The sequence below is a fragment of the Glycine soja genome, chromosome 16 (assembly GCF_004193775.1).
Source record: "Glycine soja cultivar W05 chromosome 16, ASM419377v2, whole genome shotgun sequence".
Lineage (NCBI taxonomy): Eukaryota > Viridiplantae > Streptophyta > Magnoliopsida > Fabales > Fabaceae > Glycine > Glycine soja.
This window is the reverse complement of record NC_041017.1, coordinates 29747766-29775381: the sequence shown is the minus strand read 5'-3', so window position 1 is coordinate 29775381 and position 27616 is coordinate 29747766. Positions and strand designations below refer to the sequence as shown.

Genomic DNA, 27616 nt, shown 5'->3' with positions numbered 1-27616 from the left:
TCTCCAAACAGATTAACTCCTTTAGGCTTCACCACATTATCCCCTTCATTGCTCACCGACAGTGTCTGAGGTTGCAACACAAGCTTCGGCATCCCACCAACACCAACACTCTCGCTGCTACCAATGTTGGACTCACTCTTCTTATTGTTCCAATTGTCGGAATCCGCACCGCCGCTGGAGCCGAATCCAACAACCCTCCTCTCTTCGCCGTTGGAGCTGAATCTCCGCCCCTCTGACGACACAAAGCTCTTATTTGAAACCTAACTATCAAATTCATCCGCGCGAGACTGAGAATCAAAAAATCCTCCTTTGTCCCTCTCCCTCCTCTCGAACCCTCCTCAAAAAAATTAGGCGTTAATAGGTTAACCCTCCCTTTATGAATGTATCATACTACGCTTTCAATGTTATGGCATTAAATTGGTTCTCAAAGTGACATCATATTAGTTACTAAAAAGACTGAAACTGATGACATTCAGTTATCACTGGAGGACAGCCTTTAGAAACCCTAATTTGAGGAAGAAGAAGTAAGTGAAGAAGAAAATATTTGATAACTTTTTAAGTTTTGCATCAAAGTCCATGTCACAACTTAGGACAATTTACTACGTTGGATAATCTATGTGACACTAAAATTGTCAATAATGCACATCACTAACGACATTACTTTTAAATTTAACGGCAAAACGACAAAGACTATTTTGTAAAACTTATGCAAAGATATGAACTATTTTTTACATTTAAAAAAGATAGGAACTAATTTACAAAAGGGGTCAAAAGTCAGGAATCAAAATACATATTTAATAGTTTATTTTATGTTCAAAATAACAATAAACATTCACATAATATTTGCAACTATTTCTTTTTTTCTTTTAAAAGAATAGCAACCATGTTAGAAGATTTATCTCTTATGTGTATGAGTAATATAACTAATATGCTATGTCATTCCTATATTTGTGTGCAGAATCTATATGTGATGGGAGTTTTAATATCAAAGTAGGTTGCTTGTCACTTTTGAATGTATAGTTTTTGGCATATAGTTTGGTAGATAACCAAGATAGATTGAACTGCTCTTGTTATGGTAGGCAAATACTGAAATCTGACATTGAATAGTTACGTCTGTGAATATGTTAATAATAGATGAAAGTGCCACTTATTAAAGTATATTTATTCTTCTTTAGCGTGTGAGCCTGATATTAGTGGAACATTATAAAGACAAAACTAACACGAAAGGCGGAAGAGAGGAAGAAGCCTTCAAATTTCAATATTTCACTCAACAATTATAATTGATACATTGAATATGGTACATTGATCGCCTTTTATAGGTAAATATGTCCAATAAAATGATATAATATTAAAACAAAAATCAAAACATCAAATGCTTAGTGTTGTCGGTTGTCACTTGGCGATCCGATAGAAGCTTGTATTGCAAAGTAGTCTTGTGGCACCACTGTTAATTTCGGCTGACACCCAATTTGGAATTCAGGGCCTACATATCTTCAAGCTGTTAATTTTTTAATTTGAAGTTACTTACTAAAATTTATTCATTCACAGAATTACAAGTGCAAAAATAGTTAATTATACTAGAATCTAGTATATGTTGTGTTTGCAAAAATATCTGTCTCCATATCCATATGGGAGTAAAAGATAGGCTCATTTAAGCTTAAGGGCTCTACTGTTGCTACTCAAAAAACACTCATCTTCTACCCTATGTTTGGAATGAGGGAAAGAAAAAATTCGAAATATGAATTGAAAGAAAAGTGGAATAAAAAAATTAGCTTTTTATTTCTTTAAGTCAATTTTTTTTCTTTCCATTTTTTCTTAATCCAAACAAAAGAAATTATATTGTTATTCATATTTTTCTTTTTCTCTATTTTCTTTTCATCTTGCCAAAAATACAATTAATTAATTTAAATATATGCTTTCTATTTTCTATTTTTAGTGAAAATTAGTTTGTCTTCAAACTTTAATTTTGATCAACTTGATACTTGAATTTTACAAAAAAAAATGTTTGTAATAAGGGAAGAAAACTATTTTAAAAAAAAAGTTCAGGGATCTAATTTATCAAACTTAAAATACTAGGACTAATATTAATTTTTATTGAAAGTATAGGACTAATGTTATGTTTTGGTAGTGTATCTTGTTGAGATATATAATGAAAATATGTTTTTGTCTAAGTATCATGACCAGATATACAACTTTTTTTTTTCATTATATAGTTTGTAGAAATATGTAACGGATATTTTTATGAAAAAAATTAACCCAAAGCTTGTGTTATGCTGTGTATTTTTTAGTCATATAATTTATTTTTGATAGAGAAAAGTTTAGGTAAATTAGGTTCAAGGATGTATTAGGATTGAGTCATTAAATTCTTATGATTGATGTTATATAGCTTCTTTAGTGTAAGGAATAAGATTGACATGACAATAAGATATCACTAATAAGACATGGTGACATATGTTTCTTTTGTCATGTTATCATTTAACACGAGAAAACTAACACTATGTAGTAAATAAAAACATAAATTTATTTGAAGTTCTTAGTTGAAAAAAATGAATGTCATTTAGTATTGTGAAAACATTTTATTTTTTAGGTATAAAAAACTTATTTAATCTTATATAAAAATATTTTTTTAAAATTTATTTTGTAATTAAAAATAAATTAATTACAAAATTAGTAAAAAAAATTAAGATGGTTGAACATAATACATAAGTTATTATAAATTTTTTAATACCATTTTTTATTTTTTTAAAAAAAAAATTAATTATGATATATATTATTTTAATGACAGCACAATTTTTTTTAATAGTAATTAAATTAATTGTGATATAAATTACTTTTTGAATTGAAAGAATTAATAAGGATACAAATTAGCATTTCAACGGTGATTGGATTAATTATAATATAAATTATCTTTTATAATTTTAAATATTCATTTTTAAAAAGGCTTGCAAGCATAGGAAGGCCAAAGTTATATTAACATAACAGAAAACAAAAATAAGCATGAGAGAACAAACCAGACTAAGGTATACATCAAAAAGAGAAAACATATAAGAAGGTATTTCTAACCTATTTCCAAATTGTATCATAACTAATTTATTTAAAAATCATTTCAATTTTTTTTAATCCAAACAAATAATATTTCTAAACTTATATTTAAAAACCAAAAGTTTAAAATTTAAAACCAGGCCTAATTTTAATTCTAATTTATAAAAACTGAAAAACATAAAACTAAAAGTCCCCCCTTTGTTTTTTTTTAGTTGTTGTTGTGTACTTGTGTTTCAATTCATTCTTCGGTTGTTCTCTATTTGCGTTTTCTCATTTTCTTTCTTTCGTTCTCTTCCGTGGAACGAGTAGTAGAAACTTGAAATCAAAAGGCAGCGGGGGAAAAAGAAAAGAGAGAAGTAGGGTTCGAAAATGGCAGCAGAATCATCAGAGGGCGAAGAAGAAACCAAGTTAAGCGGAGGTAACCAATTGCTCATAGTTGACGATGACTTAACGGAAATGGGAAAGAAAGCCGCTTGGAGCGTGAGTTCCTGCAAACCCGGTAACGGCGTTTCCTCTCTCCGTGATGACAATCTCGAAACTTATTGGCAGTACTCCCTCCTTCACTTGTTTGCATCAACATTGATAAGATTAATTTTAAATTGAATTGATTTTGATGTGATTAGTTATTATTATTTTTATTCATTGTAGAAGCTGCAACTTGTTTAAAGTTATTTTAATTTAAAATCGGTTCTAAATTCTCTTCTGGAAAATCAAAGATTTGAAAATTTATCTAAAATCAATTATTTATTCTCCTTTGCTCGCATTCTCAGTCACTCTTTCGGTGTTTGCTTTCAGATCCGACGGAGGGCAACCCCATTTAGTTAACATTCAGTTTCAGAAGAAAGTTAGACTTCAAGTACGTACACGGCACACCCCACTTGTAAAATTACAAATAAATTAAAAAAAGTAAGAATTTTTAAGTATTAATTTTGATTTTAGTTACCTACAAGTTGCTGATTCGACTTGAACTGGCTCAGTCTTCTCGTGATCGAGCCTGGTTTTCTAGCGGAGATATTAGTCATTGGAAAACAGTGATACTTGGTACCAATTTGATTTATATATGAAAAAAAAAATGATTTTTGTTGTGGCAGTTAATTGTGCTATACGTGGATTTCAAGCTTGACGAGAGTTACACGCCGAGCAAAGTTTCCATCCGTGCCGGTGATGGTTTTCACAACTTGAAGGTAATTCTTATTATTGGTTTGGATTTGATTGGGATGGTCAATTATTTGGTGATGACTTTGGGAACATTTTTAGGAGATTAAGACCGTGGAACTCGTGAAGCCAACTGGGTGGGTTTATCTTTCCTTGTCTGGAGTTGATCCTAGGTAAGTAGTGTTTTTTTTTCTGTTTTGCAATCTGAGAAATTGTTTATTTGGTCTCTTCTGCCATCGTGTGATTTTGGTCTCTTTTTTTTAATTGTGCTCTGTCTGTAGCTGATTGTGGATTGTGTTTGTTTTTAATGGGGAAACTACGGCAACAATAGGTTATTGTAGGGAATTTTTTGGAGCCTTAGGAGCTTTGGGTCTGTTTGGGTAAGCTTATCCAGAAACACTTAGAAGAAAAAAAAAGCATACAATGAGTTTTTTCATAAGTTAATATTAGCTTATACATAAGCTAATTTTGTGGAAGCTTTCTCATATAGCTTCTCCAAAAGATGATTATTAACTCAAGCATAAGTTAATTTTAGCTTATGACAAAGTTTATTTCATTTTTTTTCTTCTTATTTTCTCCTAGAAATATTTTTGGATAAACTTATCCAAACAGGTCTTTATAAGTTTCCATTTCATGATGCTAGTATAGTTTCAAACTTTTTATACCTGCAGACTGCAGTTTCGAAAAGTTTTTAGTTGAGGACTTCATAAAATCCTCCTCATTTAGTCAGTCTTGAGATCACTGACAGAGTTAAGGTGTCGTGTGTGATCTATGTAATTGATCTCACCTAGTCGGATAAAGCTACTTTTGTTGTTGTTGGAATGATGAAATCGGACCTTCTTCCCACTTTTGATCATATTGTGTTTGGGGCAGTATACTTTGCGACTGCCTAGTGATCTTCTAAATCAGTGACTGAATTCTTGTCTTTTGTCGCATAAATCTTATTGATTTTTCTTTTAATTCTATGCTGTCATACTACTTGAAGATGTGTTTGTTGGTATACATGAATGTAATAAACACTTCTTGTTTCATTTATTGAACCACTGGATTGTCTTTGGTTGTTACTCTGAAATTGAAAAATGCAATGAAGCCTTAGTGGTTGTAACCGAAATAATGGAAAGATTGTTTCTACTTCATATCAGTACACTAGTTAATAGAATCATGTAATTGCCTTTTACCAATCACAGGGATACCTTTGTGAATACTTTCATGTTGCAAATTGCTGTGTTGTCAAACCATCTCAATGGAAGGGATACTCACGTGCGGCAGATCAAAGTTTACGGGCCTCGACCGTGTGTCTCCTTTTACTTTTGAAACAATTTCTTAGATACAGTTATAAATATATTAACTAATGTATTTTTATGTAAACCCCTATTGCAGGAACCCTATCCCACATCAGCCATTCCAATTTACTTCAAGGGAATTCATCACCTACTCTTCTATAAGATGAGAGTTTATGGAAGGATTTGATGAAGCCACCAAGTGTTAAATCAAAGGATGCTTCCCACTAAGTTATTATAGCATCTGGAAGGTCTGAAACCAAATCACTACAGACCGAAATGTCAAAAATACATTTCACTTCAATAGTATTCTTAAAAATTGTCATATCAGTAAATGTGGCCATCAGTGATTCAGTATCCTTTGTGTCTTGCTAGTATTTATAATTTGTTGAGATTTGCAATGCTATTCAGGGTTTGACTTCCTTGAAGAGTTCTATATTTATTAATTAACAAAATGATATGTGCATTGTGTGAATTTCTTTTTCCTTTTTCCTATCATCATAGTTTCTTACTTTTCACACAAAAACTAAAATGAAATTGGCACTAATGCCAAGATAGTATTTTCTGGTATTGTTTTATCTAGTTCTACTGCTGAAGAATATAATCTACAGACATGTGTTTTTCATTCCAGGATTCTAGTGTAGTTGGTTAGTTAAAAGATCCTTATTACCCATTCCTGCATGAGTATTTACTAAATCAGTTAATCAAATAACGTAGTTACAAATGAATGGTAAATTTAATAAGTTAATATGTCATATCAATGTGCTTCTCTCTCTTCCTGACTTTTTCTACTGTTTTGATTATTTTGCATTTAACTCCATTTGTTTTATGATTTTTTTTACAAACTAATTAAAATCATTTTCAAGTTTCATGCATAACGTACACCTTTTGTAGGTAATGAAAGAAAAATGTGTTTAGGCACAAATAATAAAATTGAATGTTGACTTAGGTTTGGGGTTTATATTTTATTTATAATTTATTTTTCTTTATAGGTTGCTTGAAATTGAAAATATTGCTATACATTTAAATTGAGACGTGTGTTTTATAAATCATAAAATAGAACAATCATTTCTTCTATTAAACTTTATATGTAATCAGACAACCTTGATGAGGTATTAGGGTCATTGAATGTTATAGCTAAGATTTGTGAATCAATGGTATTTATGGCTAAGTCTAAGATTCACATGCATTATTGTAAAACTCAGATTGGACATTTTTTTTATCCATAAAAATTGAGGACAATATCAAGAAATTTATAATAATTCATGCCAGCTTATTTACATCCCTTGATAACTTGGATTGGCCCAGTGAACTGATCATGTAACTATTTTAGTCCATAAATTGAATTTAATATGCTTCCAAATGCGCAAAACTAGTGTGACTCAATTTTTTTAAGTAAAAAATTGGTAAATTGAAGGATTTGTATTAAACAGAAAGAGAGGAAAGAGGAAAGTTGGCGGTGGCCAAAGAAAGACGTGCTAAAATGAATCTAAAATTGAAGCAAACAAGAAAAACAAATATTCTGGTATCCTAATCAATACGTTCCGAAGCGAAGGTGGAGAAACGAAGCCTAAAAAAACATGAAGAAAATATTGTAGGTGTATACGAGCTGCAGCTCTGTAAGAGAATTTTTTATTTTTATTTTATATATCTACATTTAACCAGTTTAATTTAATCAGTTAAACTAGTAACCTAAATCTAATACTTCAACCAAGTCAACCAACGCGTATCCTGCTATGAGTCATGGATCCTTTTGGGCTGAGTTTCAGACCCTTATTGGCCAGGTCTCGACAATTGGACTTGGATCAGAATCCAGAACAAAACTCATTTCATTCATTCCCGAGTGTTGCACCCAGCATTCTTTGAAAATGTCAAAACTACCCCTACTAATTTCTCCCCTTGCAGATGATCTATAAGTTAATTTTTAAGACTTACGGATCAATTTGATCCGTAAAAAACTTATGGATCAAGTTGATCCGTAAGTCTTAAAAATCAACTTATGAATCAAGTTGATCCATAAAAGACTTACGGATCAAGTTGATCCGTAAAAGACTTACGGATTAGGTTGATCCGTAAGTCTTAAAAATTAACTTAAGGATCAACTTGATTCGTAAGGGGTATTTTTATCTTTTCGTGGTTAGTGCTGGGTGCACCAACAATAATGCTGGATGCACCTAGCAGCACTCTTCATTCCTGCACTAACAAATTAAAAATGAGTTTATTGGCCAGGTCTCGACAATTGGATTTGGGTCAAGTCAGGCATCAAATTGGTCATGCAATTGGCCCAACTAAATCCGGTGTGACCCAAACAGGTTGTCTGTTGAACCAGCAACCCGCTACCCGGCCCGAGTCACCTTTTTTTTTTAGCTCTTGCTAAAGGAATGTATAAACCACATGCAAGTCACCTCTAGTAATGTTAAAAGAATTGTATAACGTTATCATCATCTGCCTGCAAAGAACATCGGCAACTGAAAACTCAGTATTTAAGCAGATCAAAGTATTCGTGAGTGAGGAACACCAGAAACATATATATTACAGAATTCACTAAACTTCATTTAATTTTAATTTTACAGGACCACGAAACAACAGATTGAACAAATTCCAGAATCAGCAACCAATTTAAGGGGAAAATACTAACGGCAGAACAGCTATGATTTTCAGCTGCATGCCACCATGATTGACAACCAGCAACTCAGCAGATGTCAATTACAATGTAGTAATGTAACGCTTCTCATTCACAGGCAGGTTTAGTGTCAAAGCTGCTCAAGCAGATGGCAAAGGCTTGGAAGGTAGAGAGCGGATAACAGTAATCCATGGTGAATATGTCTTTTCCAATCTTTCCAAACTGCAAGATTACCTTTTCTTGCTCCTCAGCAGAAATATTATGAGATGGATCAACAGCAGCTACAAGTTGAAAGTTCTTAACAGAAGCCACTGAAACACGACCCTTGAAGTTTAGGCACCAGCACTGAAGCTGCTCATGCCATCTGGGAGCCCTGTTTTTCAGTGCTAATTGCTCGGCTGAGCATTGGCTCGATACTGGTGGCTCTGATAAGCTTGCAGAGTTTAAATCTGTGACTGGAACTTTTTCTTTCAGTGCTGGTGATGGAGAAAAATGTTCATCAAATATTTGAGGGTAAGATGCTGGAGTTGGGGCATTGCCGCCTTCCTGAATAGCTGAGACAGGTATGGAGTTCATGACACAGTACATTCTTCTTGGCCCTCTAGTGCATAGGACATTCAGCTCGTAGGAAACAGTGCTAACAAGATAATTACAAGCTGGAAGTCTTGGTGACACCTGCTTAGAATGAAATCTCCTACTAGATTGACAATTTGGTTGAATTGCAACATCATTTGGAGCTTGACTGTCAAATATGGTGAACTTGGTACCTAAAAAATTAGACCTGCCAAAAGGACAACATTAAGTTGTAGATAAGATGATAAAAGGCAAGGTGAAAATTGATATGAAGGTTAGTAAAGTTTCTATAGACCAAACACTTGCCTTAGTTTACCAACATATTTGTTGCTGGCTCGAGAAAAATCATCTGCAGCCAAGGATATGATAAAGTCAGTGCCCGTTGCCCTTCTTATCCTTTTGGCAGCTAATAACAACTTATTACCGTCATTCTCTGCTGTACAAATAAAACCAAATCAAAACAAGCTTCTCAAATATCATATCAAGAACTAATTCTATCAAACTTCAGTAATATGGATTGACACACAGATCAATAAAGGAGGAAAACAAAGCAAAATTTGGCTTTGACAGATTCCGAAGGTTAAAGATCAGTTCTTTCTTGTGTAAACCTTTTAAATTATATATATAAATAAGATTTTATGAAAAGCAAAGTGCATTCTTCTACACAATATATGAACTTAAAAATGATATGGATACTGAGTAGTACATTTGAAAATGGAAATGCGAAGATGATGAAATCCAAAGAAAAAAAAATGACAACGCTGACACCTACAATGAAAATGACAAAAAAATATAAAAAAAACTTGAAGGTCAACAATCATAGTCACTAATAATGCCAGGCTTTGAAGAGTAATTTAAAGATGAGAAATTTAAAATCACCTAATTTTTTGAAAAAAGGAATTGAATGTTTCACCAATGAAATAACTTACATGGAACCAGACCAAAGTACAATAGATATGTAGAAGTTTCTTTGTTCCTCCTGATAAAGCACTGTATTGGAGAATCACGCGGACCCGGCTATTCATACACATAAAGAAAACAAACACAAGAAACATTAAAAGTTAAAACCACAAAGGAAAAAAAAGGAGAACATTAGGCCAGAAAAGGGGTTAAGAATTTATTACCTGCTTCAATGAAATGGGAAATGTGATCCTTCCACATTGTTCAGGAGTCTTGACAATCTCTCTTGTAATGGACCTCCATGATTTACATACTGAAGCACAAAAGACAACAACAGCACGGGCAGGCCAAGATGTCTCACTCTCTTCGATCCTCTGGATTATGTCCAGAAGCAATTCTGATGGTAGATTTGCCCATTGTCCCTGTTGAATAGGTTCAAATGGAGTAGCAAGAATATCTGGTGCTACATGTGACTTTGTCCGACTGAGCCAATGCTTGCTTTCTGCACCCCGCTTTGATGTGCTGCCAATTCCATCTCTCATCTCCTTGAGTTCACGGACTATGCTTCTCAACGACATGTTCCCACAGCTTACCAATCTTCCTCACAACACAACTGCACCAATCCAAACAAAATTAAAATATTTCTAAATTCCATTCAGATCTTGAGGAAACGTACTTTTATATATTCTGCTATAGTTTTCTCATACTAACAAGACAAAGGCAAAGACAGATAAAAAACAATGACACATTTGTATAAACTTGGCGTTCATATAATAGTTTTTTAACTTATCAAACTCAAAAAAAAGTTCTTTTTAATTTATTACAATCAGTCTTATGTTATCAATATAAGTACTTGACTAAGATCATGTTTAGATAAACTTCTCTATAAACATGTAAGAAGGTAAAATAAATTGAGCTTCTCGTGGCTAAAATCAACTTATGCACTTAACTGTTCTCTCATTTAACTTTCTCCAAAAGCTACAGTTCATAAGTTGATTTTAGCTTACGGGTAAAGTTCAATGCATTTTACCTCTCTGATTTTCTTTCCCAATAAGTGCTTATAGACAAACTTATCCAAATAAGTGCTTATAGACAAACTTAAACAAAATCATCTAGTTCCTCATAACAAATATACACCGCACGTAGACACTGCTCTATATTCAATGCTTACAGCTTCAACAAGACAACAACAACTAGAAACAAACCAACCCCAAAATTAACTAATATTGGGTCATAATCACAATAATTTAATAAGATTTAGGCTTTACTACTGACAAGGTAATACACACAAAATAAAAATGTTGCACTAAAATGTCAAAAAAAAAAAAAAACTCATCAACTCATCAGTCCCTACAGAATGTGTTAACATTTTGTCATCGAATATCAACTTAATAAAGCGAAAATCTAATTTTATCCACCGACCAAAAAATAAAATAAAACAAAAAAAAAACGAAGCGAGAACATCGATCTAAGAAGAAAAGCATGAAAATTCATATCAGTCGCAGCGAAAATTCAGAACTTTGGGAGAATACGGATCCAGAAACAGCAAAATCCGAGAAACACGAGCGCAAAAGTAAAAGGAAAGAGGAGTAATACCCATCTCTTACTCCTCCGCCGTTATAATCGCCGGCCACCGCTACCGCCACCGCGGCTCCATAATAAGGTCGTGGAATCGTGTGGTTTGAATCGGAACCACATTATCTTTCCATCTTTTTATTTTTTTCCTAATTATTTTTTGGTGGAAAAAGTGAAGTATGATTTTTGGAGGAAATCTCTACTGCGGAGAGATCTGTACTGTTCAAACACTGTGACCTTCGTACAGACGAGTGTCTTTGTGACTGATATTTTATAATGGGTTTAATATTTTTTCCTTCCTAAAGTTTTTATTTTTACTTTTAGTCTTTAATTAAAATTTTAATTAGGCTTAGTTATTTCTTTCTTAAAATTTTTAGTCCTAGCAAGTGATACGTGATATATAGCTATATAATTTTTTTTTACAAATTATGTTTTCAATCTCTCATATTTTCTTGAAATTCACTTCCAATTTCTCAAATTCTTTTTATTACTCTTATTAGATTTTTAGCTTCTTGTCTTTTCATGAAAATTAAGTCTAGTCTCTCAATATTTTTTATCAATCTTGGTCTAGATAAATATATTTCTTAGCAATTCTAAGGTGCTATTAAAAAAATTCCAATGTAAAACTGCCAAAAAAAAGATCTAAAAATTTGAAGAAAAGAAAAAGCAAAGAAAGAGATGTAATAAGTAAAATCAACAACTCACAGTACACAAATCAAGAACTTGATCACTTGAAAAATCTTCTAACATCGTAACTCGTCATTGTTGCCTCTCTCTTGCCATTGTCGCCAGCTCGTGTGACATCCTTTATGCATGATCTTACCCATGGAGCAAAAGGATTTGTGGAAGCAAGATTAAAATGTAACCATTTAGCATTTGTTTGAGAAGTGTGATAGGGCATTAGGGTTTGAAAATGGTTTAAAGATTAATGGGTCTTTAGTTTTGGTGCTTATGGTTTTGTTTTGTAGGTTGAGTGGTTTGTGATTTTGCTTATTCTTACTAAGTTTGTTTACTTTGAGTTGTTGATTTTATTTTAAGATAAATGTCACTTTTGAATTATCATGTTTCATTATGATTTAGGTTATATTTAATCGAATTAATTAGAAGGTAAAAACTAACTGATAGTTAGCTGAAAGTTAAAAATTTGTCTTATTGAATCATAAGTATTTAGTAAAATTATATGTTGAAATAGTTACAAAATATAAAATTACATAAAGGATAAAAATAATAAAATTTTACCTTAAATAGAAAAGATTAAAAAGAAAGTCTAAAAAATAATAAGGACAAAAAGGAAATAAACATAAAAAACTATAAATTACAAGTTAGAGTTTTAAAAAATGCTACTTAAAATAATATTTCAAAAAACATTAGGAGTTATTAAAAAAAACTTATTTTTCAGGAAGTAAAATAGTTTGTCAGTTAGTAAAAAAAATAAAGATAGAAACTGGCTAAAATGTCTTGTTAAACACATTCTTAGTTTTTTTCACTTTGGTACATTAAATTTTAAAAAATTAATTTTGATTTTTTATGTTTTTAAAAGTTTCATTTTGATACATTGAGTTTTAAAAATTTTTATTTTAGTCTTTTACATTTTCAAAAGTTTCATTTTGGTTCGTTCTTTCATTTTCCGTTGAAAGCATTAGTGTTTCATGATTGTTATAAATCTTGAAATAATTAATTATTTTAATCACCACTATTTCAAATTAATTATTTTACTTATATTTAGTATTACATAAAAATTTATAACATTGATAGAGCATTAATGTTTTTAATGAAAAATGAAAGAATGGCTGAAAATAAAACTTTCAAAAACATACAGAACTAAAAAAAAAAATTTAAAATTTAATGTATCAAAATGAAACTTTTAAAAATATAAAAGATTAAAATAAAAACTTTAAAACTTAATGTGCCAAAATGAAAAAAAAAACCATTAAAACATAATAGATTAAAATTAAATTAAATTTCTCTTTTTTAATCATGGTTTAGTGGATCATTGATTTACATATTCAAGGCTATTTATTTTTCTTACAACATATCTTTATCTATTTTTTTTAATTTCCAAACCTACTTTCTAATGGTTTTACACCATCCAAAAAAATAGCTCACATAAAAAGTCTCGTGGTTGTCATGTTGTCAATTAACATTAATATTTGATAGTAGACACTAAAACAATGACAGTTAAAAACTACAATTGGTAAAAACAAGTCATTGAAAAACTAAAAATGAACACCTAAAAATATAGTTTTTTTTAAGAAAAATTACATGTGGGTATCACATCAAATTAGTACTGATGTGATTGTCATGTCATTACTTAATGATGATAATTAATGATAATAATTGATAACAATTGCAAAAGAAATTTAATGTAGAAATTATTTAAGGTTAAGACCAATAAATTTTTTTATTTGGAACTATAAGCAAAAATTTGAAAAAGTTTAAAAACAAAAAGATATTAAACCTTTTATGATTTTAAAATACACGGCATAAGATATGAGATTTTTATGTATAAATGTTTTCGTATACCATGAGTTTATTTTTTACGCATTTCTAGTGTAAAAGCTTTACATTTTCAACTATTTAGAAATTAAAGTAAGTATGACTAGTTACGTAAAAGTTAACAAATTTAGTGTGCATATTATTTTGTCATTAAATTAAATGACATGTAAAAAAATTACACTCTTAGTGCATAAATTATTTTTTCATGTTATTTTACAAAATGAAATTCACATAACTCCTTCAATTATGAGTTTAAATCTTATGAAGTGTTAGTGTGAAAATTTTTAAATTATTAACCAATAAGAAATCATTATTATAATAATTTTTAGGATAATTATAAAAGTCCACATGTTATTTTTCAAATTGTACCTTGCACTTGGGGGTGATAATGAATTGAACCAACTTAAAAATATTTGAAACTAGATTCAATAATCAATTTGTTGAATTTGGTTCATGAATCAAATGAACTGAATTTTAGTTAAAAATTAAATTCGTTAAATAAATGAGTTAAACTTGAGTTGCACATAATTCAACTCGTTTGGTTCATAAATGGGCTTGATATATGTGTGTGTTAAATTTATATAATTGATTGAATTTTCTATTAATTTATATATGCAGGGTAAGATAGTTTTTATTTAAGCAGACTTGGTTATAGTTATGTTTTTTTGTCTACCTTATGGTTCTAAAAGTTAATACAATAAGTTCAATTTTTCCTTTTTAAAATAACCAAACAATCATTTGATCTAAAATCTACTAATATATAAATTGAAAATTGGAAATGCACAAGATTTAAAAATTTGACTATTAGTTCATGTGATTTGATCTATCGAGTTGAACTTAGTTGTTCGTGAGTTTGAAAAAAGTGAAATTTGAGATGAAACTATTGGATCAAGTGGCCTCGGAATAATTAAGGGGGAGGATTGAATTAATTATGAACGTGTCTTGACTAATTAAAAATTTATCCTTCTTAATGTTACTAGATTCAATTAGGTTTTACTACTAAGTTATGAGAAAGTAAAGAACAGAAACAATAACTTAGACAAAAGTAAAGCGGAAATAAAAATACGCAACGGAAAAGTAAAGAGTGTAGGGAAGAAGAAGACAAACACAATATTTATATATACTGGTTCGGCCACAACCCGTGCCTACGTCTAGTCCTCAAGTAACCACCGGTTCTTGAGATTTCAAATAACTTTGTAAAATCCTTTACAAGTAAAGATCCACAAGGGATGTACTCTTCCTTATTCTCTTTGAACAACCAAGTGGATGTACTCTCCACTTGAACTGATCCACAATAGATGTACCTTCTCTTATTTTCAGTTTTACAACCCAAGTAGATGTATCATCTACTTGTACCACAAAGGATGTACCCTTCAATGTGTTAAGACAGAATTCTTAGACAGTTAGTCCCTTGAATCTTTGTGATGGGGAAACAAAAGATATTTGAGGCGATTAGTCCTTTGAAATCTTTTGTTTAAAGGGAAGAGGAAGAATCAAAAGAATTCTCATACGGTTAGTCCTTTGAATCTTTTGTAAGAAACATAAGATATCTCAGACGGTTAGTCCTTTGAAATCTTTTGTCAGGAGGGAGAAGGAAAGAAGAGATAACACACTTTTATTTTCTACAGAATTTCCACTTGCAGATAAACAAAGTTTTAAAACAAAGTTTAGAAAGCTTTTTGGCAAGAAAAAGCAATGGGTAATGGTTAGAGAAAGATTGTGAAAAAGGATTGTTTGGAAGAATATATTATATATGTTGAACGTGTGCCAAAGTTATGCTTTTATAGACTCTTCATGTCTGGTCAAATAAATCATTGGAAGAGTTATGACTTTTCAAAAAATCATGTTAAGAGTTATAACTCTTAACTTTTTCTTCAAAACTGTTCACCGGTAATAAAGGTGTAATAAAGCAATGGGTAATGGTTAGAGAAAGATTGTGAAAAAGGATTGTTTGGAAGAATATATTATATATGTTGAACGTGTGTCAAAGTCATGCTTTTATAGACTCTTCATGTCTAGTCAAATAAATCATTGGAAGAGTTATGACTTTTGAAAAAAATCATGTTAAGAGTTATAACTCTTAACTTTTTCTTCAAAACTGTTCACTGGTAATATAGGTGTAATCGATTACACAATGTGTGTTATGAAAAGTTGTGACTCTTCACAATTGAATTTGAATTCCAACGTTCAGATTCACTTATAATCGATTACTAATATAGTATAATCGATTACACTATTTGAAAATCATTTTGGAACGTTATAAAACATTTGAAAATATTTTGAAAACCAAACTGGTCACTGGTAATCGATTACTGATAACTGATAATCGATTACCAGAAAATAATCACTCTGGTAACTTAGAAAATTTGAGAAAATTCTTTTGTAAAACAAAACTGTGCTATTTGGTTTTTGAAAAATTCTTTTAATACTTATCCTATATGAAGTCTTGATTTCTTCTGTTGAATCTTGAATCTTTGATTGGATACTTGATACTTGATCTTGAAGTCTTGAATCAATCACTTGAGTTTTTTGTATCATCAAAATTGTTTGGTTCATCATCATGAAGCTTGCTTCTACAGAAACAAATGTTCATGTCTAGCTTGAGATGAGCTTCGAGCTAAGTTAAATATTAACGAGTCAAGTTGAGCTAAAGCTTGACTCACCTTGACTCATTTTCGATCCTTTTTGTGGGTTTAATGCCTATGCTTGCTTTTCTTTATTATGTTTTCTAAAGATTTCTAAAAATTGTTTATATCTTATAAATTCATAAAATTCTTTTAAATCTTATGATATAAATTTATTAATATCCAAATTAATCACTTTTAAAAAATTTGATAAATTGACAAGATTTTTTTATGTTAAAATAATTTTTTAAAATCTTAACCTCATGCATCCTCTTAAACATTGGATATGCATAAAATATTTTAAGAATTTTTTTTTACTATTTATAATGATCTCTCATATGGTGTCTTGAACATAATTTAAGAATACATGAAATCCAAATAAAAAGAGAGAAAATTTCTCATTGTGATTCCGAAGCTACACAAGTGGTGCAAATTTTTTACCCGAATAGTACAAATAAAATATATAGTTACCCAAATGATACAAGTCCACCATTATTTACATCTATGATATAAACTACTATTCATAGGTGAGAAATCGTTCCTCAAAATGATATTTCACCTTTTTTTTTCTTTTTCATTTTTACGTTGTAAAACTGATTCTTGGGAAATCGAGTTCATACCGTGTTATTTTTTTATTTGGTGTCGATTAAACTAACGCTCAATACATCTTTAATAACTAGTTACACAAGCATGATAAATGATGCTTGATATCAAAGGAGTATCATGCAGGAAAAAGTTTAGTACCGGTCAAACTCACACAAAATATCTATATTAAATTATAAAAAAAACAAAAAATGACATATTTTATTAAAAAAAATACTTTTAAAAACATAAGTATTTTTTTATTCATAAGTACTTTGTTAATCTTTATTTCAGTTTTTTTAAGATTATAAAATATAACTACAAAAATGAAGAGTATATTATAATTACAAAATTTACAATAAAATATTATTATATAATGAAATGTTAAGTTTGGGCTTAATTGACGTTAAATTAAATTAAAAATATACTTATATATCTAGTCATTAAATATGTATTTAATAAGTTTGATCCACATTAAATAAAAAAATAACATGTGAGATCGATTTTTGGGAAACTGATTTCACAACATAAAATTTAAAAAATAGAAGAGAAATAAGAAATGAGTTTGGAAAAAACTGATTTTAAAGATAAATAATAGTTGGGTTGTATCATTTGAATAAATATATATTTTATTTGTATTATTGGGTGAAAAAATCAAAGTGGTGTTTGTCGAAAGCAAAAGAAATAAAAATATCATCTGAAAGGACGCGCGTCTCTGGCCTGGAGTTTGCCACAAGGCCCACAACGCTGAAACATCGACCACCACACAAAACTCCCATTTACAACCTTAAACCACACTAAGCTTCGGAAAAAAGTTGTTGTTGTAGTAGTTGTTTGTGGTCGGTGATAGTTGAGTTTGAAGTAGTGCTTCGCGTCTACATTCAGTTCAATGGCTTCTTCCATCTGTGCTCTCTCGCCTTCCGTCCAATCACAGCTCACTAAAACCACCCTCGTTGCTCCAATCCCTCTCTATCAACGTAACACATCTATCTCTGTTATTATGTACCTTTTTTCACTAACTTTGAGGATGTTTTGTTGCTGAGTAGTACTTTTGGTGTTGTTTGAAGGAAGCAAGTGCGAAATGAGCAGGAGGAGTTTTGCGTTTAAGGGAATTGTGGCCTCTGGCGTTTCGGTCGCGGCTTCTACTCTCACAGCCGAAGCAGAACCATCTTCCAAAGGTTAGTGACTGTTTTAGTCCTTCAAATCTGGGTCTGTCTTTTTTTTAGTCTTTTAAGTTAAAATTTGCATTTTTTAGTCCATCAAATTTGCAAAATGTTTTTTTCTTTAGTCTTGCCGGCCGACTGATTTTTGATGGATTTGAATTCACGATATGTTACGAGTTTTTACGAGGATTAAAGAAAATGAATTTGAGTACTGAAAAATGCAAATTTTAATCTGGGGACTGAGAAAGATAGACTCTTAAATTTGAGAGATTAAAAATATATTTAAACTTAGTTAAGTGAATGCTGAATCACATTTGAGTTTATGATTTGTGTTGAATGTTGCTTTATATATGCTTACGTGCACAGAAATGGAATTTGGGTTCAGGTTTTGAAAGATTGCCGTACAAGCCGGAAGGGTACAATTATTGGACATGGAGGGGTCATAAAATACATTATGTAGTGCAAGGAGAAGGCTCTCCCATTGTTCTTATTCATGGTTTTGGGGCCTCTGCATTCCACTGGAGGTTTGTTTTCTTTTTGCCCCCCTTTTTTTATAATAAATCACCTATTTTGTCCCTAATTATTATCCAATCTCTTAAATAGTTACTAAACTAATAAAACTACTCAAGTAATCTCCATAGTATTAAATCTTGATCACTTTAGTCCCTAAGTTGATGTATTTTAATTAAATTGAGAAACAAATTTAAAAGGTTTATTAATATTTGGGGACTACTTAGCATAATTACTAAGGGGATTACCAACATCATACTCTTTGATACACTCTTTTTAACACAATCCCATAGCCAATAATAAAGAGTGTGTTGGTAACGTTCTCAATTTCTAATACTTCTATGACTACTTAGTCTGCTTGCTTTCACATCCCGTATGTGGTTTTTCAACTTTTCATGGAATTATAAGGTTGGCTTGGTGACGAAGGGAGACTGAGGGGGAGAAGGTGTTGGTTTGAATCCCCCCATTAAATAAAAACTAAAAAATTAATAATTAACATTTTTCAATCGAAAAAAAAAAGAAAAAAAAATGTGGCTTTTCATGTTTGCTTAGAAGCTAATTGTTATATCTTCCACATCCCATATTTGATTCTTTGCTTTGGGTTTCCAAACACACAGGGTTTCCATATACTTCAACAGGTTTCCAAACACACATTAAGTAATTTTATTTACTTTGAGGATCACCTAAGAGGGTAATACATCGTGGATGAAATTGGTGGTTTACCGGTTCTATTTTTATTCATAAGTTTACCTTCATTTTAGCTTTGGTCTGTCATTTAAAAGTTTAACTTGTGATCTAGGTTGGTTTTGGGTCCTTAAACTTTCATTGCATATAATTGGTTTAGCTTTTAGTTTAATAGATATTTGTTGGGATGGTTGTGTCCTCAAGGGTAGGTGTGGCGTATTGCTGTTGACAGGGCTCAAAATCTAAATGAAATGACTGACTGAAAGTATATGGGGGGAAAAACCAAAATTAAAATTGAGATAAGCTATAGAGATTAAATATGCATTTAAACTTTCTTTCTTTGGTGGCTTCCTTTTCAGCCATGACGGCATCTTTTGCCTTTCTCGTTTTCTTGATTAATTGCTAAAACTATAAATGGAAATATAAAAGGCCGAAGAGAAGTAAAAAAAAAAGTGTGCCTTGAGTGGTTTGGTTCTATCTTTGAAGCGTATGCAATTCTGATTAGAATTCAATCTGTTAGTGGCTGCAATTGTCTGTACGATTAGATCATTTTTTATTTATGGAGATAGTTATATATCTTTATTTATCTCCAGGTACAACATTCCAGAATTGGCTAAGAAACACAAGGTATATGCCTTAGACTTGCTCGGTTTTGGGTGGAGTGACAAAGCACTTATAGATTATGACGCTATGGTGTGGAGAGATCAAGTTGTTGACTTTGTGAAGGAAATAGTAAAAGAACCAACCGTTTTAGTTGGAAACAGGTAAGAACTATACTACCTGAATTTACATCAGGGAATTAGGCTGAAAGGCCAGATTCTTCTTCATTCCACAAGTTTTAGTGTTTGCTTTCCCTGCATGGTTTTCCCCTATTTCTGAAAACAGATTTTGTTGTTTCATCTGTTGAATATTTTAGTATTTATCTATAATTGGTAGCTTAGTTGGAAAGCTTTATTCGGAAGGCAGCACTGAATTGTCACTGTCAATAGTCCTTCTCTCTCTCTTGTGTCTTGTATATATATATCATTTTGAAATCAATAAAAGCTAAGAGAGAAAGAGTGAGTTTTTTTCCTCAACTCACCTCAGTCTTCAAGTTTGTATCAGAGCGGGTTCCGTCCGTTGTCGCCGGCTGCCATCATCTCCGGCGAGACCAGGGTTAGGATTGCCTCGAAAAATGTGACCCACCCCTGGAAGTCGCGCCGCCAAAGGACCTCCCACGCGCCGCCTTTGTCTCGTGCCCGCCGTGCCGCCGTCGGAAGTTGACTCGTCTAGTCCCGGCAGCTTTGTCGTCAGTCCCTGAGCACATTTTAGGCCTCACCTCTCACTTACGGCAAGCTTTTCCGTCAGCCCTTGTGTTCTCCCTTTTTCGTGTTAGGGTTTGTTGTTTGGATCTGAAATGGCCTCCTCTGGACCTGTTTTCTCCTTTTTCGGGACTCCAACCATCATCACTGCAAAGCTTAACTGGAAGAATTATCTTTCGTGGTCTGCTTTTGTGGAGTTGTGGTTTCTCGGTCAGGGACACCATGACCACTTGGAGAAAGCTTTTGATTCTGTCCCAGACGATAAAAGACCTGAATGGGAGAAGCTTGACTATCAACTCTGCGTTGTGTTTTGGCAATTAGTTGAGCCAGATATTTTGGAGATCCTTCGATCATTTAAATCGTGTCGTTCTTTTTGGAAGAAAGCCCAGGAAATCTTTTCCAATGATATCCAAAGCTTGTTTGATGCAACCATGAAGGTTACAGCCCTCAAGCAAACCAGCCATGACATGATCGCTCATGTGGGTAAGGCTCGGGCTGTTGTAGAAGAGCTGAGAAAGTTCCTTGTAGCTGATTCATTGGAAGAAATGAATAGGAAACTTGACAAGTTCTACATGGTCCGCATTATGAGGAGCTTACATTCAGACTTTGATCATGTGCGTGATCAAGTACTTGCTGGGGACCAGGTTCCATCAATGGATTCCCTCATTACAAGACTTCTCTGCGTGCCTCATTTATTGAAGGATGAGAATCCTGCTGATGGTGTGGAGACGTCAGCCATGGTTGCGCCTCGAGGTAGAGGAGGCGGCCGCAACAGTAGAGGAGGTCGTAGTGGAAGGGGTGAACGTCCTCATTGCACCTATTGCAAAATGATGGGTCACACTCAAGAGAATTGTTATTCGTTGCATGGATTTCCCGACAAGGTCGCACAGGTCTCTAGATCAGAGAAAGCAGAGTCTAGATTCTCTAATGAGGAGTATCAGGAGGCTTAAATTCGAGAAACCCAGCAACCAAGCTCAATCCTCATTTGTACCATGTTTTTCAACAACATGTATCTCTCAATCCATTAAAGGTCCTAGTCCTTGGATACTCGACTCAGGTGCCTCTGATCATATTTCTGATAATAAGTCCTCCTTTTCATCCTTTTCCTTTCCTAAAATTCCTCGCCTTGTTACTGTAGCTAATGGCTCCAAGGTCGCGTCTCAAGAAAGTGGTCAAGTTTCATTGTCTCCCTCTTTGAAATTAAATTCTGTGTTATTCATTCCTTAATGTCCCTATAATTTAATTTCATTAAGTCAGTTAACTCGTTCGTTAAATTGTTCAGTAACCTTTACTGCTAATTCTTTTGTTATTCAGGAACATGGGACGGGGCGACTGATTGGAGAAGGACATGAATCACGAGGACTTTACTACTTGGAATCCAGTCCACCTGGGTCTTGTTTTGCAATCTCAAAACCCAAACTTTTGCATGATCGCCTGGGTCACCCAAGTTTGTCAAAATTGAAGATGATGATTCCTAGTCTTAAGAAACTTCGAGTCTTAGATTGTGAGTCTTGTCAACTAGGAAAACATGTCAGGTCATCATTTCCTCAAACTGTACAAAGATGTAACTCGGCTTTCTCTACCATTCATTCTGATATTTGGGAACTAAAGTTTTCAGAAGTGATAATGCTAAAGAGTATTTCTCTCGTGATCTCTCTTCCTTTTTGTCTTCCAAAGGTATTCTACATCAGTCCACATGTCCTCACACACCACAACAAAATGGTATAGCAGAAAGGAAGAATCATCATCTTCTTGAAACTGCACGTTCCCTAATGCTAAATTCTAATGTTCCTACGCATCATTGGGGAGATGCAGTGCTTACTGCTTGTTTCCTAATTAATAGAATGCCCTCTTCTTCTCTTGAAAACCAAATACCTCACTCAATTGTCTTTCCTAATGATCCACTATTTCATGTTTCTCCTAAAGTGTTTGGTTGTACCTGTTTTGTCCATGATTTGTCTCCTGGTTTAGATAAACTTTCTGCTAGGTCAGTCAAATGTGTCTTCTTGGGTTATTCTCGTCTTCAAAAAGGTTACACGTGTTACTTTCCAAATATGAGACGATACTACATGTCTGCAAATGTAACCTTCTTTGAAGACACATCCTTCTTCTCACCCTCCGTAGACCATACGTCGTCTCTCCAGGAAGTTCTTCCTATTCCTTCTCCTTGTCCTCTAGGTAAGTCAGACAAAAAGGTCAGTGTTGTCCCATCTTCCCCACCAAATTCACCTGAAGTTGCCTCTCCACCTCTGATTACAGGTCAACACAGGACAAGGCAGATTGGATCTCCAGTACCTGAAGTCTCTTCTCATGATCCTCGTTCTTCTTCAACCAGTCCTCAACTCATGGATCCTTCCTCTCCTTCCACTTCTTCTCATCATTGTGACTCACATTGGCCTATTGTCATCAGGAAAGGTACTCGCTCTACTCATAATCTTCATCCTATTTATAATTTCTTAAGTTACCACCGTTTGTCTCCTTCATATGGTTCCTTTGTTTTTTCATTGTCTTCCCTTACTATTCCTTCCACTGTCCATGAGGCACTTGATCATCCTGGCTGGCGACAGGCTATGATTGATGAAATGCACGCTCTTGAAAATAATGGTACTTGGGAGTTCGTTCCTCTTTTTCCTGGCAAGACAATTGTGGATTGTAGATGGGTCTATACTGTTAAAGTTGGGCCCAATGGTAAGGTTGATCGGCTTAAGGCTCGCTTGGTAGCTAAAGACTACACATAGGTATATGGCCTTGATTATTGTGATACTTTCTCTCCTGTAGCCAAAATCACCACTGTTCGTCTGTTTCTTGCTATGGCTGCTATTCGTCACTGGCCCCTCCATCAGCTTGATATTAAAAATGTCTTCCTCCACAGTGATCTTGAGGAGGATATTTATATGGAACAACCTCTTGGGTTTGTTGCTCAGGGGGAGTATGGCCTTGTGTGTAAGCTTCACCGATCTCTCTATGGGTTGAAACAATCTCCTCGAGCTTGGTTTGGTAAATTTAGTCATGTTGTTCAACTTTTTGGACTGAAACGAAGTGAAGCTGATCACTCTGTTTTTTACTGTTATACATCTCCTGGAAAATGTGTTTATCTAATGGTTTATGTTGATGACATAGTGATTACAGAGAATGATACTACTAAGATCGCCCAGCTAAAAGAGCACTTATTCAGTCATTTCCAGACCAAAGATTTGGGATATTTGAAGTATTTCCTTGGTATTGAAGTGGCTCAATCAGGAGATGATGTTGTGATTTCTCAAAGAAAGTATGCTCTTGATATTTTAGAAGAAACAGGTATGCAGAATTGTAGACCTGTTGAAAGTCCTATGGATCCAAATTTGAAACTCATGGCAGATCAAAGTAAAGTTTATCCTGACCCCGAGAGATATAGGAGGCTTGTGGGAAAACTCATTTACCTCACCATTACTAGACCTGATATCTCCTTTGCTGGGGGAGTGGTTAGCCAATTTATGCAGAATCCTCATTTGGATCATTGGAATGCTGTCATGCGTATTTTGAGATATGTTAAGAGAGCTCCTGAACAAGGCTTGTTGTATGAAGACAAGGGTAATACGCAACTATCGGGATATTGTGATGCTAATTGGGCTGGCTGTCCCATGGATAGGAGGTCTACATCAGGTTATTGTGTCTTCGTTGGAGGAAATCTTATCTCTTGGAAAAACAAGAAACAAACTTTTGTTGCTCGGTCCAGTGCAGAAGCTGAATATTGATCTATGGCTATGGTTACTTGTGAACTCATGTGGATTAAACAATTTCTGCAAGAATTGAGGTTTTGTGAAGAGTTGCAAATGAAGTTGTATTATGATAATCAGGCTGCTCTTCATATTGCCTCAAACCCAGTCTTTCATGAAAGGACTAAGCACATAGAGATTGATTGTCATTTCATTCGAGAGAAGCTTCTGTTCAAGGAGATTGTCACTGAGTTCATTGGTTCTAATGATCAGCCAGCGGATATTTTGACTAAGTCCTTAAGAGGACCCAAAATTCAGACTATATGTTCCAAGCTTGGTGCATATGATTTATATGCTCTAGCTTGAGGGGGAGTGTTGAATGTTTTAGTATTTATCTATGTTTGGTAGCTTAATTGGAAAGCTTTATTCAGAAGGCACCAATGAATTATCACTGTCAATAGTCCTTCTCTCTCTCTCTTGTGTCTTGTATATATGTATCATTTTGAAATCAATAAAAGCTAAGAGAGAAAGAGTGAGTTTTTTCCTCAACTCACCTCAGTCTTCAAGTCATACCCTAGTTGAATTTCCTCTCAAGGCATGCACTGGTAATTATGTTATTTTTCCTTAGCAATGGAGATTTCATTAACTAGAAAAAACATTTAAAAAATTATCTGCAACAAATTATGTTGTCCAATTTGGTTGTTGCAATGTTTATTTTTTCCTTACTTCTGAGATATGTCTAACTAATTGACAAGTTGACAGCTGCATTACCATCATATTATTTGTAATAAATGGCACATGCACATTTGTTTTATCTATAGAGTTGACACTTCTCCAATTAGGAGTGCTAGCAACACACTCCTTTTAACACTTACTGTTGGATAAAATTTATTGAAAAATATAAAATAAGGAGAGAAACTTGGTAATTAAGTAGTGGGAATAAAAAAAATTGTGATTTCCAATAAATTTCGGAAAATTGTAAAGAGTGTGTTGTTAGCATTTTTCTTTTCCAACATGTGCTATAAAAAGTAAAATATGACGTTTACCTCAATCATGATAAATTTTCAGCCTTGGAGGATTTACTGCTTTGGTTGCAGCAACTGGGTTGCCTGATCTTGTCAATGGTGTTGCTCTTCTAAATTCTGCCGGACAATTTGGCGATGGGAAAAGGGAAAGTGAAACTTCTGAAGAAACAGCTCTACAAAAGTTTCTCCTAAAGCCATTGAAGGAAGTTTTCCAGCGTGTAGTTCTTGGATTTTTATTCTGGCAGGCAAAGCAACCAGCTCGGGTTCTGTCAGTCCTAAAAAGTGTATGTTACTTGCTATCTTCTCATTAAAGCATATTGGTGTTATGAAAATGGTAGGATTTTTTATCTCAAGAATCACATTCATGGAGGCTTTTATATATGGAGGGACTGCTTATTTCCTTTACTTTTTATTTTCTTACTAGTTGATTAGCCAATCAAGCGCTGTTCAATTTAATTTAGTGGCACTCTATATAGATGTTTTAATGCATAATTTGCAAATACAGGTGTATATAAATTCTTCCAATGTGGATGACTATCTTGTGGAATCTATAACAAGGCCAGCTCAAGATCCAAATGCCGGAGAAGTTTACTACAGGTACATGACCATGTCCATTCTAATCAGCCTTAATGTGTGATAAGAACATTGGGAGAGTCACAACACAAAAACTAACCATTGTAGTTGGAGAGTCCAAACTCCAAAGTGTTATAAACTCAACGTCAGAATCCCATCGAATGTGGGACTATGTTTCCCAACGTGAATGCACGTGTGTGGCATTGACACACCCCTGTCCCTTTCAAGAACTGCAAATGGCATATCAAACACACTTTAAGTCTCATTTCTTGCAATTGGATTTCAAAATCCCACCATACTCTACATTCCTTGCAATTGTATCCCAGCATTCTACTATGCTCTACAGCCCCTGCGCTTACATATGCAACTGAGAGACATGGTAAAAAACTATATTACTAATTGATAAGAACCTTGGGAGAATTGCACCACAAAAACTAACCATTGTAGTTAGAAAGCTCAAGACCTTATAAACCCCACATTTAAATTTCATACTTCCAATGTAGGACTCAAGTTCTATACCTTGCAATTAGTTACTAATAAGATGCTATAAATTTCTATTTAATTTTTCATCTTGGTATATATGGGTAAGAAACATGCTTTCTCAGGCTTTAGCAATGTAGATCAGAAGAGGGGATGTTTATGCTCTAAAACTAACAAATCAGCCATTACTGTGGCCTATGCGGAAGTTTTGATTATCAGTTTCTTCTCCTAATTATTCTTGTTTATTTGGTTTTACCACTTTGCCCAATGTTGTCTACAGGTTAATGACGCGCTTCATGATGAATCAGAGCAAGTACACTCTAGATGCTGTCTTAAGTGAACTCTCATGCCCGTTGTTGCTGCTTTGGGGTGACCTTGACCCATGGGTTGGTCCAGCCAAAGCGAATCGAATCAAAGAGTTCTATCCAAAAACTACTCTTGTGAACTTGCAGGCTGGGCATTGTCCACATGATGAGACACCAGAGCTTGTGAACAAGGCTTTATTGGATTGGTTGACCACCCTCACTCCTGAAGTGACTCTCCAAACAGTTTGAACGCGTATGATTTTGTAAAGCCAATTGAAAACAAGTTCTTGATTAAGTTTTGAGTTTCAAATAGTTAATAGTAGTTATCAGTATACGTTGTGTACAAAGAATTGGGTAAAGGATACTCAGAATAGAGAAAAATCACAGCAAGAATACTTTATGATCATTGTTCTACTTCTTCTGCACACCTGTACATTTTTTTCGACCTAATGTATGCATTCATTTCTTACATAAAAATCCTTTTCATTGATCAACTAGTTTATATGTTTTCACTCTGACTTTTCTGAGTTTTCACCTTCAGGCATTAGCAAAGGGTGTTGTTATACACAACAAATTGCGAAGTTGCAAACTTGATGCTTCTATAAACATGGATTTGACAGAATCCAACGTAGTTTTGGAACATGTGATGATTTTGCAATTTGTTAGGCTTATCTATGGTAGGAATTAAGAATCCTAGTTGAAGGCATTGTCTATAAACAAGGTAAAACAGAGGTAAGCAATGAATTATACTAAGCTCATACATAACTATAGTCTATACATAGCACATAACAAGGACGTTCACAACCAACCAACAATGTGGTTCAGTTGGAAATGTAAACTATCTATTGAAGCATATGGTGATCTCCCAACATAATCACTGTAGTCATCAAAGCCATAATACTTAATGGACAAAAGAAATAAGGCTTTCAGCTGAGGGAGAACATATTATACAGAAGAGTGTGAGGAGGTGGTTTCATGTTGGGTCTCCTTCACCTACCTCTAAGATGGCATCTCCTCCTCATTCTGCTTC

General features: G+C 33.4%; 4 protein-coding genes across 6 annotated transcripts; 3 read left to right on the top strand and 1 right to left on the bottom strand.

Annotated features, from left to right (window-relative positions):
* The first annotated feature begins 3249 nt into the window (after positions 1–3249).
* LOC114389323 (anaphase-promoting complex subunit 10) lies at positions 3250–5952 on the top strand. 2 transcript variants are annotated; one of them, XM_028349962.1, is made up of 6 exons: positions 3250–3590; positions 3838–3898; positions 4134–4226; positions 4300–4370; positions 5385–5489; positions 5578–5952. In XM_028349962.1, the coding sequence occupies exons 1-6, from the start codon at positions 3412–3414 to the stop codon at positions 5645–5647; spliced, it is 579 nt and encodes a 192-aa protein (XP_028205763.1). In that variant the 5' UTR covers positions 3250–3411; the 3' UTR covers positions 5648–5952. The 2 variants fall into 2 exon arrangements, with proteins under 2 accessions (XP_028205763.1, XP_028205764.1); XM_028349963.1 differs by lacking the exon at positions 5385–5489 and having other exon boundaries at positions 3254–3590.
* Positions 5953–7923: 1971 nt separating this feature from the next.
* LOC114391173 (tubby-like F-box protein 2) lies at positions 7924–11410 on the bottom strand. Its single transcript, XM_028352188.1, has 5 exons — positions 11170–11410; positions 9798–10186; positions 9603–9690; positions 8980–9109; positions 7924–8881 (listed from the first exon to the last, which is right to left on the bottom strand). The coding sequence occupies exons 2-5, from the start codon at positions 10149–10151 to the stop codon at positions 8209–8211; spliced, it is 1245 nt and encodes a 414-aa protein (XP_028207989.1). The 5' UTR covers positions 10152–10186; positions 11170–11410; the 3' UTR covers positions 7924–8208.
* A 6106-nt stretch (positions 11411–17516) lies between these two features.
* On the top strand, positions 17517–27083 carry LOC114390750 (pheophytinase, chloroplastic-like). 2 transcript variants are annotated; one of them, XM_028351627.1, is made up of 7 exons: positions 17517–17827; positions 17918–18028; positions 18399–18537; positions 19801–19971; positions 25272–25512; positions 25734–25825; positions 26562–27083. In XM_028351627.1, the coding sequence occupies exons 1-7, from the start codon at positions 17740–17742 to the stop codon at positions 26833–26835; spliced, it is 1116 nt and encodes a 371-aa protein (XP_028207428.1). In that variant the 5' UTR covers positions 17517–17739; the 3' UTR covers positions 26836–27083. The 2 variants fall into 2 exon arrangements, with proteins under 2 accessions (XP_028207428.1, XP_028207429.1); XM_028351628.1 differs by having other exon boundaries at positions 17582–17827; positions 17922–18028.
* Positions 23294–24773, top strand: LOC114390751 (uncharacterized mitochondrial protein AtMg00810-like). Its single transcript, XM_028351629.1, has one exon. The coding sequence runs from the start codon at positions 23319–23321 to the stop codon at positions 24240–24242; it is 924 nt and encodes a 307-aa protein (XP_028207430.1). The 5' UTR covers positions 23294–23318; the 3' UTR covers positions 24243–24773.
* Positions 27084–27616: the final 533 nt, after the last annotated feature.